Genomic DNA, 18781 nt, shown 5'->3' with positions numbered 1-18781 from the left:
AGACGCCACCTCTGGCTTCCTCTTTCTCTCCATCTCTAGATCAATCTCCCTCTCACAGGCCCTCGCAATCATGTCCTGCAGCGTCTTACAGCTGGAGCGACTCACAAAATGGCGGATATCACTCTGCAACATCTCATGATATCGGACCTTTTTCATCTCCTCGTCCGCCACATACTGCGGAACGAGAAGGGCCCTCTCCCTAAACTTGGCGGTAATTTCCGCCACAGTCTATGTCGTCTGCTGGAGGTCCTGAAACTCTCTAGCAAGCTGATGCACCTCAATAACATGTGCGAACTCGGCCCTAAACCTGGTCATGAAATCACTCCAGATCATCGCATCCAATACTGTGTCATCACCAATGGCTCTCCCAACCTCCTCCCACCAGTCACGTGCCCTGTCCTTCAGAAAACAGGATGCAAGCCTAACCTTGTCCCCCTCGGGACATCTGCTGGTGTGGAATGTGTTGGCAACATCCGCCAACCATCTGGTACTCGCAATGGGGTCCCGAGCCCTATGGTAGTCGGGAGCCCCACAAGCTCTGAACTCCCTGAAAGTCAATGAGCGCGATCCCATCATGGCCGCTATCTCAGTGCGGAAAGCGCTTAACTTCTCATCCAGAAGCTCTAAGATACCCTCCTTGACTGATCCAAAAATCACAGGAGTCTGGTCTAGTGTGTTGCGCGTAACCTACGAGGATATGAACTTCCTGGTCTGCTCATCTAAGTGCCCGGCTCCAGAGCCTGAGCCTGATCCCTCTCTGGCACCTGAACTACCAACTGCTGGTCTAGGGCGTAAAACCACCATTCTGAAAACACATTATAACAGACGTCAGAATACTAATATAACTGGAGGGATCACATACACTACAAGTTCCCTGGTCTTATCTCAGCCTTCCTTGATTCGAGTATGGATCCTCTGCTTTCAGTAGTACGGGCCCATACTACCTTCCACATCTATCTGTACTTTCCTCAAGAACTGCCTCGACTCCACCAAGTCTCTTCTACTACTACTACTGCTGATCTCATACTAAACTCTTCCTAGGCTTGCCCTAGGGTAATCACCAACCCACTCTCCGCTATCAGCTGTATAAGAAATCCCTGCTACCTCCCCCTAACTAGCTCGTTAATACTGTTACATATCACTAAGACTAGATAATTCTTCGAATTAGAGATCCTACCCTACAACGGTTGGACTCAAACAAGAGCTGCACAATAGAGCTAGACCTAACCTTCTGAAATTATTTAATCCTCGCAATATGTAACTTAACATATTCATCTACTAGTTAGTAAAAGAACAAAGCAAGCAGCATTCGAGTATCGAGTACACATAATCAAGCATATACTACTCTGGCTATCATACTGACTAATTTGTACTAGCATGCAATTCTCATAAAGCTGAACACATATAACAGGCACATAAGGCATCCTTCCTAGATCCTTAGTCCTAATCTAGCATGTTGTTCTAATAAAGCTGAAAACATATCATAATATAAACTTGTATGGGTAATTTGGGAGTGCTTACTTGAGCTCGGTCGGCTGATTGCATGCACCACACCCTTTTCTCTTTTCAAAGTTCTTTTCTATTTTAAAAATCCTTTTTATAAAAATGATTTTCTTTTGAAAATTTCATACCACTTCCTTAGTTTGTGTTCAGACACACCCGAAAGTGTGCCCGAATCCCTCAAACCAAGGCTCTGATACCAACTTGAAACATCCCAAAAATATGACCCAAAAATTTCGTTTTCAAATCATTATTAAAATCATAAACCATCTGAAGTCATAAGTAAAATCATAAATCATGTATCATAAAACATCATAGTATCTATCTCAAATCGAAATCTCATAACAAAACATCAGAGTAAACTCCCAGGCTGTGACTATGGTGTGTGCCATACGATTATCCCGAGCCCTTCCCTTTACCACTGACAGTACCTGAAACCAAAACTGAAAACTGTAAGCACGAAGCTTAGTGAGCTCCCCCAAACTACCACATACCCTACAATAACACATACTGAGCCTTGCCCACTGCACCGGGCCCACCTGGCATCGGACCGAAGTCCGGCATAAATTGGGCCCCGCCCACTGCATCAGGCCCCGCCCGGCATCAGACCGAAGTCCGGAATAACTTGGGCCCCGCCCGGCATCGGACCGAAGTCCAGAATAAACTGAACATAACATAAACATGAACAAATAACATAATCACATATACTGCATCGGGCCCCGCCCGGCAAAGGACCGGATTCCGGAACATATAACACATATCATAAACATGCATGAATCACGAAGACATCAAGCATACATAACTACTTCTCGGGACCGCCCCGACATCGGACTGAAGTCCGGAACTACTATCATCTAAACGGGCCGGCATTGTGGCCGTAGACCCATTCCTACTGGAAGGAAACTCACTTCTCAAACTGACTGTTGACTAACTCGTGCAAAGGTGACACCGTCGGCTGCTCCAACTACTCCCCGGCTATAATGACCAAATAAACATTTAGTCAAAAACTGATGACTCTCCCATGGGTAAAATGATTATTTTACCCCTCTGATCTATATTAGGCCATGACCGAGACCCAATCTTTTCTAATCCTCACTAAGGCCCATTAAGTCCTCAAATGGCCCAACTTTCTAAATTGGGCCCAACTCTTCAAATGGGCTTTCCTTTCAAGCCCAACTAATCCTTGGGCCATTAACAGACTTCTGAAGGCCCAGCACGGCCCATTATTGCTATGTCCAAGACTTGGCCCAAACTAAAGCCTAGTAACAAAAGTCCACTGTCTGAGCGTACGTTGGGCGTACTGCCGAAAAGGCTTGTACGCTGCGCGTACTGGCGTGTACGCCCAGCGTACTCTCCTGTTAAGCAACTCTTTCCAAAAACTACTTAATCCCTTAAGACATACGTCCAAACTACAGATCTGAGTCTCATGCTTTGTCCTAACCCTTAAAGTTGATCACTTGGTGGCTTGCAACCCACCAAGTGAGCCCAACACTAAAAATGACAATGAACTTCCATGGAAATGGCTAGATCTCTTGCATGGCTTCATAAAAGTCTCAAAGTTTGCAACTTTACAACTAAAGGAACCCATTGAGCTTCAAGGGTGGCAACCTTAAGCTCAAAATCGAAGTTGCATGGCCAAGATCCAAACTTTGCACCTAAAAAGGTCCAAATCTTCAAAACCCTAGATCTATGATTCTAGAAGGATAGATAGGAGCTTTATACCTCCTCTTGGTGCCAAATGGTGAGCTTGTTCCAGATCCTTGAGCTCCAGGTCCTCAAGGGCTTCTTCTCCAATCTTTCCTTTCTTCTTCCAAGCCCTTCTTTGCCAAAATAAGCTCAAAATGTCAAACACACAAACAAGGAAGAGTATGAATGAGTTTGGGTTTCTCTGAGGGTGATGGACAGGTGAGGAGGCCAAAAGGGGAGGCTGTAATGATGTATTTATAGGTCCTAAACCCTAAACATTAGGGTTTGTCATCTTCCCGCGTACGTTGGGCGTACCTCTTGGTACGCTGCGCGTACGCACCCGCGTCCCTCGAATCCAATGGCCACTACGCCCCGCGTACGCCAGGTTACGCCCACCGTACGACTTATGGGCAACCCATCAACTCGGCCCCTTTTCTAAATCCACTCAAATAGGTCCAATATCCAAGTGCTAGTCCAAAACAATTATTAACTTATATAATTTAAAATAATACCTCGAGGAACGGGTGTTACAACATCATTATAGATTTGATCATTACTGGTATAATTTAGGTGGAGTTTGTAAGGTCACAAAAAAATTCGACATACCATTTGACAAAAGGTTTGGCTCGGGACATAATGCACAAGTCGGTGATTGGGATGGGTTTATAACCCATTTAACTGCTTAAGAATGAGATACCTAATTCCCCTCATTCTCGTAACACAAAATATAATTTGAATTAAATTGACTCTCACAAAGACTAGAAATTGACCTTTATTGTTGTAATCACAAAAATTCTTATTTTCTCCAAGTATTCTTAATTATTTATATAAATGATCAGTTGAGGTGGCATGTACTCTGTATAAATGTATTGTATTCCTTGAAATGTATTTACGTCAATTTGTTGTAGTGATCGCCATTTATTTTAGTAGTTTTGATCATGGTTGTCAAAATCGCGATTCTGCTCATAGGATCGTACGATCTTGCGATCTTAGGTATGAAAAACGAGTAAGATCATATTTGGAGTAGGATCGCATGTGAGATCGTAAGATCGTATGTAGGATCGTAGGATCAGGATCTGATACGATCCTAACTTCCTTCTTTTGCAAATGAATTTTTTTTTACCATTTTATGTCTTTTTTACCCTTTATCAAGTTACCGTTTAACATTTTGGGTTGTGCCTTATAACTAATATTTTGATGTTTTAATAATTTTTGATCGAAAAATTGAATGTTTCAACTATTTTTCATGTTTTAAAATTATGTTTTATTATGTGAGATCTGATCTCGATCCCAATCTTACAAACCCAAAAACGATTTTATGTAGGATGCCGATCTTGACAACCTTGGTTTTGATTTTATATGGAAAAATATATCGAAAATATTGTTGTGCCGTAATAAGTATATAACTGATTATATTATTTTAGTAAATAATTTAAACACAAAATTGTCTTTATTTGAGAAAAAATGGCATTCTATCGAAAAAATTGCTTTAGAGATAACGAATAAAGAATACACATTAAAACTGAATATAATAATTTAATATTTCAACTCTTGTAAAGAGCAATCATATAAAAAAGTGCCTTATCTTCCTTTGACCTTTTTCTCAAGATTTTTCCACTACGATACATACATGTGGTGAAGGAGCCAGGAAAAATCCTATATGTAAAAGTGACATGGAATTTTTGTCTATGGAGTTCCTCTATATCAAATAGTGGGCAGTTTTAAGCACTAAAGAGGCTTTTTATGAAGCCAATTGAAGGAGAAAACCATATATTAATTAATTTTGATAGTTATCTTGGCCACTATAGTTTCAATTTTGTTTTTTTTTTTTTTTTTTTTTTTTTGTAAAAGCGTCTTATATCATATGATTTAATTGCTTAATAATAAATGATAATTTTAATTTGAACTTATGGTTGATTTTTGAAATATCATATATCGCCAAAGAAGGATTGACAAATTACAAGAACTAGTGTTATGATATATGTTATTGGGATGGGTGCTTTTTTTTTATATACCACCCTACAAAATATCATTTTTATTTTTATTTTTTAATATTTAGTTTACGAAACACACATCTTCTAATTATTTATTATACACTCTTTGAATTTCTTATTTTGTCAAATAAAAGTGTACGATAAATAAAATGGTGCACAAATAATAGTAGCAAGTTAGATGGAAAACTTAAAGTAAAGCACAGGAGCCTTTACGAAGTCTTTGAACGAATAGCTTTAATTCCGTACACTCTTCATCTTGAAGGAAATATGACATTTGTTTCAATATAAGTTGATTGTTTAAGTATCAAATTAGACATGTTATTATCTATAAAAAGAAGTTTTAGTGAAAATCCATAATCACCCCAATTTGGTTTATTGTTTCTAGGGTAAATTACACGAATCGTCCCTCGTGCATATGCCGAAAAACACGTTTAGTCCCTATTTTCAAAAATTAACTCGGACCGTCCTCGTTTCCTTAAACCTTGCACGTTTCGTCCCTTAAATGTGTTTTCGTTGCAAATTTAGTCCACACGCCACATTTGAAATGACTATAGTGCCCTTGGATATTTATTTTTAAATTAATCTAACATTATTTATTATTATTTATAACTTAAAAAAACAACTCCCTATAATCTCTATCTCTCTCAGTTACGCTGCAAAATAACACAACCACCTCCGATGAAGAGACAAAGTCGTTGAAAATGGCAGTTCCCTCCTTCTTTGTCCTTCTGAAATCCAGAAATTGAAACTCATGAAGGTTTCGATTTTGATTTTGAGTTTCAGGTTAGGTTTGATTTTATTTCGATGGATTCGTGTTGGACCTGATTTCGTTTTTAGTGAGATGTCGTGAAATCGTGATAAATTGAAATTGGTAGCCTCGATGGTCGTTGGTATTCTTAAGACAGAGGGGGAGAATGAAGATACATAATGGTGGTTTGGGGATTGATTTTGGTTCACCGGTTTGGGGTTTTGGATGGTTGTCGGGAATGGGTGAGAAGAGGGAGACGGAAGTAGAAGAAAATTGGGGAAAGGGAAGGGGAATGTGTTTGCGGTGACAGGTGGTTATGCCAGAGGAGTTGATGCTGACACTGATATGTGGTGGTGCCGGAGGAGCTGCAGGTTTCTGGAAGCGGTGACGACTCCAACGAGGGCTTAAGGTGTAGACTAATGGCCTCATCGGTGGCTTATGGTCCGCCATCAGTGACAAAACCCTGGATTTCCTCAAATCAATCTTCTCATGTCCCGATCTCCACACCCTCCTCATCCGGTTATTGCATCACAACCAAAGCTTGGTGGGTTGCGATGGTAGCCTAGTTACTTCACCGGAAAATCGAACCTGTTGAGCGACTGAGTCACTAGATTTTGATGTTATTCTCCGGCGATTGGAAAAGAAAGTAACAGAAAGAGTAGATGTGTTTGGTGTCGCCGGGAAGAAAGAGGACGAGGTGGAGTTGTTTAGGTGGTTGTGGAGAGTGAGTGAGACAGAGGGAAGGAAACCGGGGAAAGGGAAGGGGAACGGTGGGTCGGTGTATATTTGTTTTCTTTTTTTTTTAATCTAAAAATAATAAATAAAAATTAAAAAAGAAATTATTAAGGGCAAAATCGTCTTCTTATGTCCGGAGGGATGAGGTGGACAACTTTTAACCAAACGAGAGACGGTCCGAGTAAAATTTTGAAAATAGGGACTAAACGTGTTTTTCTGTATATGCACGAGGAACGATTGGTGTAATTTACACTTGTACCTTTAAGGCTAATTAAATATTACAAATATATGTGGTTACGCTTTTGCAAGTGGGAAGGTGATTTACACATCAAGACGCTTGACTCTTCTAATCTTTATCTCAATCTCTATTGTTACATTACAAATACTTTTATAGTTTCTTATGGGAATTTGTTATCCCACTTTATTGGGTTGCCATTGTTTAGCAGTTATTTTATCTCTTGTTGTATTTTCCCCTTTTCTATGTAACACTATCTCAACATAAATACTTTACGTATAAACAAAATATAAGAACCAATTGATTCCATCATCAAATTTATCGTTTTAAAATTTCTATAGTGGGAAACGTCGTGAAAAGCGTTTTTCCCATAACCTTTTACCCGAGCAATACAAGTGGCCAAGGATGTCAGTGTCCAATTGTGAGATCACAAGCTTATCGTATAACATGAAAATGAAAAATATGTATCTTGTGTACAATAATAATGTTAGAACACGACGATGAAAATATATATTTTAGAAATGCCGTTTACTTTTTGAAAAAAATTGATCAAGTAAATAGTTGAAAATAAATAAATGCGAATGTTCAATCCCTTAAGACCGGGGGTGTTCTCCATTTATTCCCCTTAATTTTACTCTACTAACAACTCACGCCACATTATTTTCAATGATATTTTGACGCGTGGAAAAAAAGTTGTGACTTCATATTTTCTTCTTTCATACTACTACTACAACTACACTGCTACAAATTTTGAAACGCTCACCAAGATAGTTATATTGGGAAACAAATATCGTATAATAAAACACTTTTATTTTAACAAAATTATATCAAAGACATACCTCAACGTTTGACCAATTCTCTGTATTATTGTAGTATTTTCATCAATATTGTCCCACCCACAACAAGTAAACCTGACTATATGTTTTCAGTATGCTACATAAACGTCAATGTCTACAAAAGAAGGGTGATCCACAACCACATCTTTATATCTTTATATTAAAGATAGATAATGGTTGCATTTATTTCGCTTATCAAAACCTTTCTTATATAAATATTTGAAATCTTGACAACTTTTGTTTAAAAGCTCAACTAAAAAGTACGAGATTAACAAGACACAACTATATTTATGTACGGAGTCTCTGATTTTCATGATTATTCTACATCACTAAAATCAAATCTTTACTAAAATTAATGCAAGTTGTATTCATTATTCAATTGAAATAGTGGCTTTGTGATTACAGATTATTCCTTGATTTGGTTTATATTTTATGGATAACAAAATTGAATAAATAAAAGATGGATAAGAAGAATAAATAGGAAGATATTTAATTTCTAAAATAAAAATACTAAGAAATTCAAATTTTGACGCAATATAAAGAAGTCAATCTTTACTTTTGAAAATGCAATGGTTAGACATTTGACCAGTTTTATATATACCAAATGCTTGTTACTCAGCGGTATCGGATGTTGTCATCCCTTCTTGAGGTTGAGGGTTCCGTGGATATATGTGAAATTAATTAGTAGTTTACGAGTAGAATAGATTGTCATTCAAAAAGTCAAATATATGCGACTCCGAACTTTTATGCATTGCCACATTAAAATGGAATAAACGTCTTCATTGTACATTGTGTATTCATTGTAGTGTATTCATTGTACATGACAAATGTGTGAAATGAAAAATAACTTTTAGAGCTACTCACATAGGATGGGTTTTGACTTATCTCATTACATCATGAGATTATATCGTTTTATTTTTTTATAATTTTTGTTATGCTTGCAAAGGAATATAATAAATCAAGTAACAAAATTTTGCTCTCTGTTTAGTTTGCTTTACATGATGGATGTAGATGGGTCTGTGAACATTAACATGTCCCTAATGATTTTATTATTAACATTTGAAATTTTTTGTATATAGTTTTGATATTTGTATACATTTTAGAATTACCTTTATGATCAATATCCTTGGATATTGTATGCTTGTGTATCATTCAATGAATGAAAATAAATAAAAGGTCAATTTGTTTCAATTTCATCTCTATTGAATTTGAATTAATCTCTACTAACGTTTTGCATCTCGTGATGGATCCATTCTCTGGGAAATATTCTATCTCATAAACTATAAATTGATTTCAATCCGTTTCATTTTGCTTCTATCCTTGACTCGCACATCATCCTTCAACTTAATTAAGGGCAACATTTTTGTTCATATTAAAAATCTTTAGCGGACTACTATGTAAAAGCCACTAGACGATCTACAATACCCATTGTCTCACCATTGTCTCACCGAACTGACCCGCTTACACATCATACTCGTAACACTACACGAAGAAGGATATGTGGTGACGACAACTTGTGTCGCTATAGGTGTAAGTCTATGTAGGTGTCTGCGACGCCATGTTGTCGCATAACCTTTATCGCCACAACCTTGTCTTTATAGTCACCTTTTGCCGTCGCCATAGGTTCCTTTTTAGAAACAAGATATTGTCGTCATAGTTTAGTCGCTATATCTTTTTAAGAAATTAAAAAAAATGTAACACTGACATGTCATTCCTATAACAATCGTACATAATGTATATTATGGTCCTCTTTATTTTTAACTTTTTGGGTTTATTCATTTACAAGAAGGTAAATTTAGAAAAGAAAAAACCTTAAAATATCATATAAACTCGGTTCACTTATAATACAAATTTTATACACGTTGTTTACAAAAACCATATGTGAAAATGACTTTTAATGAACTAGGTTACTATTTTGTGTAATTTTGACTAAAACACAGGTTATGTTTTGGGCTCGAACTCCCAATAGTATGTATAAAGGTGGTATGGCAGTTCCTAGCTTCTTATTCTAGAAGCTCTTTAGCATAGAAGAAACGGTTTTGGAGTGTTCATATCACCTAATTGAACCAAAGTGGTGAGAGCCTAGAGAAGATTACAAGAATTAGTTCGCTTTCCTTTGAATCAAGGCAAACATCCTTATATGTTATTAATACTCACTGAATATAGTTGTATTTGTGTAACACCCGACTTTTAATACAAAGTACACCCAAAAAAATTGTTTTCAAATCATAAATCATGGTAAAATCGGTGTACATTGGTATTAACAAATAAGTACAAGTCGTTACCATAAGGATCGTATTTATTACTGACACGGCGGTTTGAGCCGGGTAGTACCAACTTCACATCTTTCCACCCAATTTACATGAACCTGAAAGGCACACAACAACAAAATGATAAGCTAAAACGAGCTTACTGAGTAACCCTGCAAACATAACATAAACTAATTACACGACTAAGTATATCAATTATAAATCAGTAGTATTCGTACAATGACTTTCAATCAATTCAAGTTATACTTGTAGTCGATGTTATTACATAAATTCCACAATAATCAAGATTATAGCTAATTAAGTTTTTAATCCAACCATTAACTATCCATAGCAGACTTGCAGTTAAGCAAGCTACTACTACGTCTATACAACCTTTCTTGAGTATCTCTAAATATTATTAAAAGAGAACTCTTAATTCACCAATTAAGCAATCAGGGCCCTTGATTGTATTTCTATCCTATGTTTTTCACCATTACATCAAATTGTTGACATCATCTTCCCCAAATAAAATTCAAACACAATTACATTTAATTATAAAATCTTTAATAATTATAGAATCTTTAAATTCAACAATTATGTTATCTATTGAAGTATATCATTCTATTTATATACAAGAGACCAGTTTCTCTAATTAATATTGTTCCTAATTTAACTTCCTTTTTATAGCTTTTGACTTTAAAATTTAAATCCGTTTAACTTTTTTTTTTTGAAAAAACTCATTAAATAAGCATATCAATAATTTAGTTATTAACCTATAAAATCTAATCAGATCCCATTAAATCAACAAAATATTTTAGTGTCAAAATTATTTTTAATTTACCTCCCAATATATCCCACATAAAATGAATCAATTTGAGATATTGGTTTGAATTTTAAAACTCATTAAATAAGCAAGTCAATTAATTTAAAATTTTGAATCGGCATAACTGATATCTTTTTTTTTCCAAATGAATAGCCGAAAATCTCCAAGATGATATCTTAGGATCCCAATTTTTTTGGAAGATAATGATTTCAAAAACACCCTATATATACGATTACATTGAAGTTGTTATTCTTAGGATTTTGGATTGTGTCCTACGATTTATAGTGTTTTCTTCAGTGGTCTTCTTCTCCAATTCCTTTTACCATGTTCTTTCTTTACTTTGTTCTCCTTCTTCTTCTCTAATTTCTTGCATTTACTCTGTTCTTATTACATGTTATTACTGTATTCATGTTGAGAGGTCATAAAAAAATTAATCAATCTACTTTAAGCATATTAGTTTCATTCATTTAGTTACAAAAACAAAATTATATCCTTTATATCGATTTTTTAATGTGTTCACCTATGTTTGTTTACGAGTCAGTGTATAATCAACGTTATATCCTATGTTTGCAACATTCCTGAAAATTGTGTAATCGATGTTCTTAATATGTGAGGGTTATCAAATGTAATCATGAATCAAATACAATGATATATATCAATGAATGGAACTGGTATATTTCTATACACCATATAAAAAAATACTCCTCTACATTGAATTTTATTTGCATGATGAATGAGGGCAGAACAACATCTATGTATACATTCTCTTTACCTGAAATACCGCTACCCCTACCACTGATGCCCCCTTCTACTGCTTGATATGTTTTCTGATGAGCATCAACAAAAACTATTTATACTTACTTTATTGTCAAGTTTGCATTATGAGGTTTTTTAAAAGTATATATAACATCATTCATATTTGGATGATAAGAATTTTATTTTATTTTTATAATTTTGATTTTGATGACATACAAAAGACTTTCTACATTATATGTTTTAGACTAAATTGCATTCGACGTCCTTGAGTTATGTCAAAAGTTATAAATTTTGTCCCTAAAACTATATTTTCACTCCGATCCTATGATTTTGAATTGTTCTTATTTTGCCTATTTTACCCGGTCCATATTAATTACTTGGTTGGGTCATATGTGTTTAACAATCATTAGTTTTTTCACAAATAGAAACATGGCTCAAAGCAACATTACCTTCATAGACCAACTTGATGTTTCAAAAAGGCAATTTACCATGAGAGTAAGAATAATCCGTCTCACGAAAAATCTTGCTTATGGATCTTCAACAAAGACTTACAAAACTAATATGATTCTCATTGATGAACATGTAATAACATTTTTTTATGAATTTTCTTACAATTTCATTCGAACCACATATAACAATATATAAACTGATTTTTTTGTGCATTTAGGGAAGGAAGATCGAGACAGAGGTTACTAATAGATAGGTTGAAAGAATTTAAAGTTTGTTTCATGAGGATGGTTGTTACTACATCCAAAATCCACAACTTGGTATTAATCAAAACGAAAATAGTTTTGTTGATAATGAAAACAAAATCAATATTCATATCACAACCAAAGTTACACCATGCAGTCAGTGGACTGGATTACTTTATGGATTCTCTTTTGCAAACTTCAACGCCATTTTGGATGGTGTTTTTATTGAGAACACACCTGTTGGTTAGTTTATATGTTACAATCTAACGATCTATATAACAATATTTTGTTATTTACCATCACTCACCATAACGAAACTTATACTAATCTTCCATTTTTTTATCTTATATAATAGATGTTATTGGAGATGTTGTGACATGCTTCCCAATGGAAACCCTTATGAACAAGAAAAATAAATTATCAAAGAGAGTCAATTTGAGCTTGGAAGATCTAGAGTATGTTTACTTTTCGAAAATTTGTGTCAAATTTTACATTATAATGTCATTTTATATTGTATATTTATTATGTTTTTGGCTTTTGTAGAAGTAAACAAATAAATGTAACACTCTGGGATGGGTATGCACAACAGTTTGCTGACTATTTGGAAAATAAGAAACAAACCCGTATGATAGTTGTTATTCAATGCGGAAAAAATATCTTATTATAGAGGTTTGTTCATACTATGATTAACAACTTACACCTTAAAAAAATTTCAAAATATTATTATTCCTTTTACTATAAATGAATATACATTTATACCAACTTCATTATGCATCGTTTCATAACGTTTCTCCGCCACAAATTGCTTCACTACGACTAGGATCTTTATCAATGATCCTATTTTAAAGCAACACACATAACATCTTCTTTATTGTTAAGATTTCTTGTCAAATCCAGTATAGAAAGCACATCTGCTAATTGTAGAAACGCTTCGTCCTCCATCCTCTACTCTGCAAATGACGATTTTCCTTCATAAGATTGATCTCCAACAAGTAGATGGGGTTTATATACTTAACTTTCATTTATGAAATATACATTATGTCAAATAGTTTTTGGATTATTTTTACCCTGATATTTCATTTTACTTTTTTTATTATATAATTTAAACTTACATCAATATTTCTCAGAAAAAACATTGATTGTTGTCGGTACGATTAACCATGTGTGTACTCTATAGTTATTTTTTGTCACAACAATAGGACATAAAGAGGTGTTAATGACCATTAAAGATGAAAATGTAAGATATAATTTAAGAATATTATATAAAGTGTAAATTGTAGATTTGTGATATTTATTTCTATGAAAAATATGTTGTTTGATTGCTAGGTTACATATCTGAGGTTTTTTTTTTTTTTTTTTTTTTTTTTTTTTTTTTAATTTGATTTTGACAAGTTTGATCTAAATTTGATAATTGAAGTAGGTAGAAAAGATATGTGCTAACGATTTTCAATTTGTATTTCCCTCCAGAAAACAACCGTAGTCTCACAGACCGTTCCCTCATATCTCAGTAGGTCTTAGCATTTCCCCAAATTCTGCTACAAGAAGTCATGGATGCACTTCTTGAATCAATCCTCTAAATTGAATTTCATTTGTTAGTTGGATGCAGTGACCAAAATGCAAGATTTGTGAAAGTTCATTATTATTTATTAGTGTTAACCTTTGGCAAATTATGAAACTAATGATATATTTTTGTTCATAACATTTTTTTTTTGTAATAATTTCTTTGATCGAAAGATATGTATATGTGATAGGGTGTAGCCTGAAAAATCATATTTTAATTCTTATAAGGAAAAAATACTTTAGAAATTGACCAAATTACAATGTCTGAATTTGATGTTTATGGTTATAGCAATGCACTTTAATTATAATGTTTATCGAATTTCTTTGTATAATTTAACGTTGCTGGTACATATAACAACTTATTGTTGCTTTTCGTTTTACATGACCAATATGAAAAGAGCCATATGAGCCTCCATAGAGGTTGGTACACCGAACAAAATCAATTCATAAAGCTACTATACAACATGTTTTAATCAATGAGTCGCATCATGTTGTGATAAAACAAAGATCATGTGGATCATTTATATTAGAAATTATTGTATTAAAAAATCAAATTGCTCTAATATAAATATTAAATATTTTTATTTAACAAGTTTGGTTCAAAAACTCTAAAACGAATCTAACATTTTTTATTAAAATTTCACCTAAGACAATGCCACCTATTAGTATGATATGTATTTAATTTATGTTCTCCGCGTTTAACGCGGGTCATAATCTAGTTATCATATAATTATGTAATCTACCAATACTCTCCAATATCGGTCTTACAAGTATATTGTTACAGACATCAAGTTCGCCATTGACTTGTAATTCAATGACAACAATCTACAAGTGTAGCGTTATAGACACAAAGTCCGCCATTGACTTGTATTTTCCTCTAGTGATGGTCTTACGTTCACCAAGACTACCATCACACTGGTTAATGGTATTAAAGTCACCAAGACTACCATAACCAACCATTTCCAATACAGTGGTATTGTGGTCACCAAGACCACCACTAAATCCAATAACTCACATTCGAGATATTACAGTCTCGACAACTACCTAAAAGTACAGATCCATCTTCAACCTTATCATTATAGTCACCAAAGCTGCTAGGTTCCATCCTCCATCACAATTCATAATGTGTAGCACAATACAACTAAATTCAAATTCAAGCAATCATACATAGATCATATCCTAATGATATGAAAAGTTTTCTCATAAAAATTACAACTAAACTAGCTATTTATCTTGCATATCATAGTTTATTTATAATTCAACTAATTTTTTTTCATTACCTCACGTAGCAAAAACCTGTTGTCAAATCTAATAATACTAGTTTAACGCAACTCTCAACCACATATAATTCTACAAATTTGTAACCCATGACATACTATTTCACAATGACCATAATATTGTATTTACTACATAATATAATAATAAACATACATTTAGATAACATTTATCTAGAAGATGAATATGGTTGCTCACCTTAATGAACTTAGTCGATGCTTTCAAGGCCCCAACATTCCTTATTGGTTTTGCACGTCTAAGAAATATCATAACATATTTGACATCAATACATATTGTTTGTATTGAGTATTCAAAGTTACATTTTTCTTGTTAACCACTCTTGCCTAATACACACTTTTGACTATATATAATACTTTTCCCGTTGTATGTCAATTACATATAGTTGACATATAAAACACCGTTACCATAATCCCATACCCTTTTCTATTCAGTTTCAACACACTTTGTTAAGTAAGTTTCTAATTATAGCAACCTTCTTTCAAATAGCTACTTTTTATAATTTATTTGCATCCTTTGGTAAAAAAAAAATTTAAACATCCCTTTATCTCATAAATTTAGTAAAATTGATCAAGGTTTATTCCATTTATGCTTTACCTTCTTTACTGACAAAGAATACACCCTCTTTAAGTCATAAATCCGTAATTTATGGAATTAATCCTTGCTTCCAATTATGATTGTGCTATTCATCGTTTATCAACCATTTTTTGGAACGGCTGAATTTTATTAAACTAGCAAGAAGCTAGAACAAACAATTACATAATAATAGAAGAAGGATTATGAAGCCACGTAGACCAACCTAACTTAGCTTAGTTACATCTATTTGAAATCCAAAAGAAAGCCTTATCAACTACATCATCAAAAAGTAAGGCCTTCTTAGGAATACCCATTTCAAATATTGTGGCATTTTTGAAATTCCAAATGCACCAAAATGTTGTCAAAACAACAACATCAAAAAGTTTACATTGACTTGCCCTTATCGTGACAGCACCAGAATAGGAGAAAAGAGAGTGTACAAACATCTGATCAGGAAGACGTAGGCCCCACTAAAGAGAAATGTGTCTCCATATATCCATAAAATCGGAACATCCTGCAAAAAGATGATCAATAGTCTCCACCGAACATGAAAAAACTGGACACATGATCGATGCCAGTGAAATACTTCTAGAAGAAAGTCTCTCTCTCGTGGGAATACTCGGAATTTTCACCCTCCAGATTAGAATATTGAGTTTAATAGGAACCCATTATTCCATCTGGTATCCGTATTACCCGAAGTACTCAACCCACTATCAAGAAAAGAACGAGTCGAAGAGACAGAAAAAATATTAGAAATATCAAGAGACCACCCCACTCTATTAGGAACGTTGTCAAGCTAGACATCCTGCATCAACCTGGCAAAATTAGTCCACTAAGTCTCCTCAATACCCCCTCTGGAAAACCGTCGGAAATGGCACATATCCTATCCAATATTAATCATGTCTAGTCTGTAGAAGTATGGTGATTATCCAACACATACAACCTGTGAACAAAAGTAGCAAGAGGAATGTCTCCTAATAAAACATCATTCCAAAACAAAGTATAAGCCCCATCTCCTATCCGAATACGACAGAGAGTCTGAAAATCAAATCCACAATCCTTAAGATTGGATAGCATATGAGTGATACCATTACAGGACCAGTCCATGTTCTTCTCTGGATCCAAGGAGAAACATGACCTTCCGAATCATACAAGACTTTCACAATCCTGACCCATAACAAATTTGGGTAATGAAAGAAACACCACCACCGACGTAAAAGGAGAGCTCTATTAAAAAATTAAAGACAGCCAACTCCCAATTCCCCATCATCCCGAGTAGCTAGAACCCAATCTTACGAAATCCAATGCATCCAACAATCATCCAAATACACATCCCAAAAAAAAGTTCTCATCTTCACTAGATATGAAGAACAGTGATAGGTAAAGGAAAAACAGACGTCAAGTGACTACTAAAGATCCCAAAACAGCTTTAACCAGAGTAAGCCCTCCCCCTCCACCCAGTTGAAAGACATTTAGCATTCCAACCCACCAATTTACTTCTAAAACGCTCAATAATGGAAGACCAAGCCACAACTCTAGTCATATTTTGACCAATTGGTACTCCCAAATGAAAAATGGAAGAGTGTCCGAAACACAACCCATATGGTAAGCCATAGAAGAAACCTAATCCACACCAACTCCCACGCCATATTACTTACACTCTTGAGTTAATTAATTTTCAGATCTGAAGCTATAAAGAAACATTTGAGGATTTGTATGATATGAAGCACATTTTTCTGATCCCACAGAGCAAATAGAACAATATCATCGACATAAAAGAGATGAGACATATCACTACCCCCAATAGAAATACCCTTATACGTATCAGCTATCTGTGCCCGAATCAAATCAAGGTGCAAACCATCAACGACCAAAACAAAAAGGAACATAAATAATGGATCACCCTGTCTCAACCCTTTATACATATGAATTCTCAAGAAGGAGAGCCATTCACGAGAACAGAAGCAGTAGCCGAAGACAACATCTCCATAATCCAACCACACCACGAAGAAAAAAAACCCATAATCTGCATAATCTACATGAGATACTCCCAATAAACATAATCATACGCCTTCTTAAAACCACTTTAAAGATCGAAAGATGATTCTTTGAAGCCTTACCCCAAGCTACGATCTCATTAAGAAGAAACAGGCCATCAAGAATATTTCTGCCTTTAATAAAAGCATATTGTTCCAGACTCGCCACACTCCCGATAACCTCCACCAATCCACTAGCTAAAAGTTTACCAATAATCTAATATTGCAACCAGTTAGACTCATAGGTCTAAAATTAGTCACATTCTTCGGATCTCTAACTTTTGGAATCAAGGTAAAGAACGAGGCATTGCACCCCCTAGAAATCAAAGAATGAGAATGGAAATGATCAGGAAAATCCATAACATCATCCTCCAAAATATCCCAATAATGCTTCATAAAACCAAACAAAATACCATAAGGCCCAAGAGCTTTTGTCGATCCACAATCCCACACAATTTTTTTTATTTGCTCACGAGTAAAAGGAGCATGCATAAAAAGAATTTTAGAGTCAAACAAAGTAGATAAATGAAGATAATCTGAGAGGCATCTAGGCCCTGTTTGCTTCGAAAAAAGAGATTGATAATAATCTCCAAATTCATCCTTCACAGTACTCGGATCATCAACCCACACCCCATTTAATAACACACCACGAATAGCCATTTGACGCCTTTTATGTTTAATGGTACCGTGAAAGTAACCTGAGTTTTCATCTCCCACAATACCCCATTGAAGCTAAGCCTTTTGGGCTAAATCCAAATGAGTAATGTGATCCAAATTCGTAAATTCCTTAGAACTGTGACCCGTTTCTCCCGTAGCTCAGCCATACCCACATATTCCATAAGCTTGGAATCAATAGAATCCAAAAGCTTATGAGTCTCCTTACGTTTGTTAACCATATTCACCGGAGTGCTAGCATTCCATAACTGCAAGTTAGATTTAAGAAGTTGGAGTTTCTTCTTAAATTTAACCCAAGGATGAGAAACCATCATTCGTGACTGATCTTAGCACCAAGAATTGTGAACAACTTCATCAAACCCCACTAAAGTAAACCAGGAATAAAAC

At 34.8% G+C, this 18781-nt stretch overlaps 1 protein-coding gene across 1 annotated transcript; it reads left to right on the top strand.

The window, feature by feature from the left end:
- The first annotated feature begins 11991 nt into the window (after window positions 1–11991).
- LOC145106319 (uncharacterized) lies at window positions 11992–12921 on the top strand. Its single transcript, XM_079043329.1, has 5 exons — window positions 11992–12144; window positions 12230–12250; window positions 12296–12497; window positions 12610–12709; window positions 12798–12921. Exons 1-5 carry the CDS (start codon window positions 11992–11994, stop codon window positions 12919–12921), a joined length of 600 nt encoding a protein of 199 aa, XP_078899455.1.
- Window positions 12922–18781: the final 5860 nt, after the last annotated feature.

This window comes from Lactuca virosa, chromosome 4 (assembly GCF_052849685.1).
Source record: "Lactuca virosa cultivar CGN04683 chromosome 4, Lactuca_virosa_CGN04683_v6, whole genome shotgun sequence".
Taxonomy (NCBI): Eukaryota; Viridiplantae; Streptophyta; class Magnoliopsida; order Asterales; family Asteraceae; genus Lactuca; species Lactuca virosa.
The sequence above is the reverse complement of the archived record's forward strand: the minus strand, read 5'-3'. Positions and strand labels throughout refer to the sequence as shown.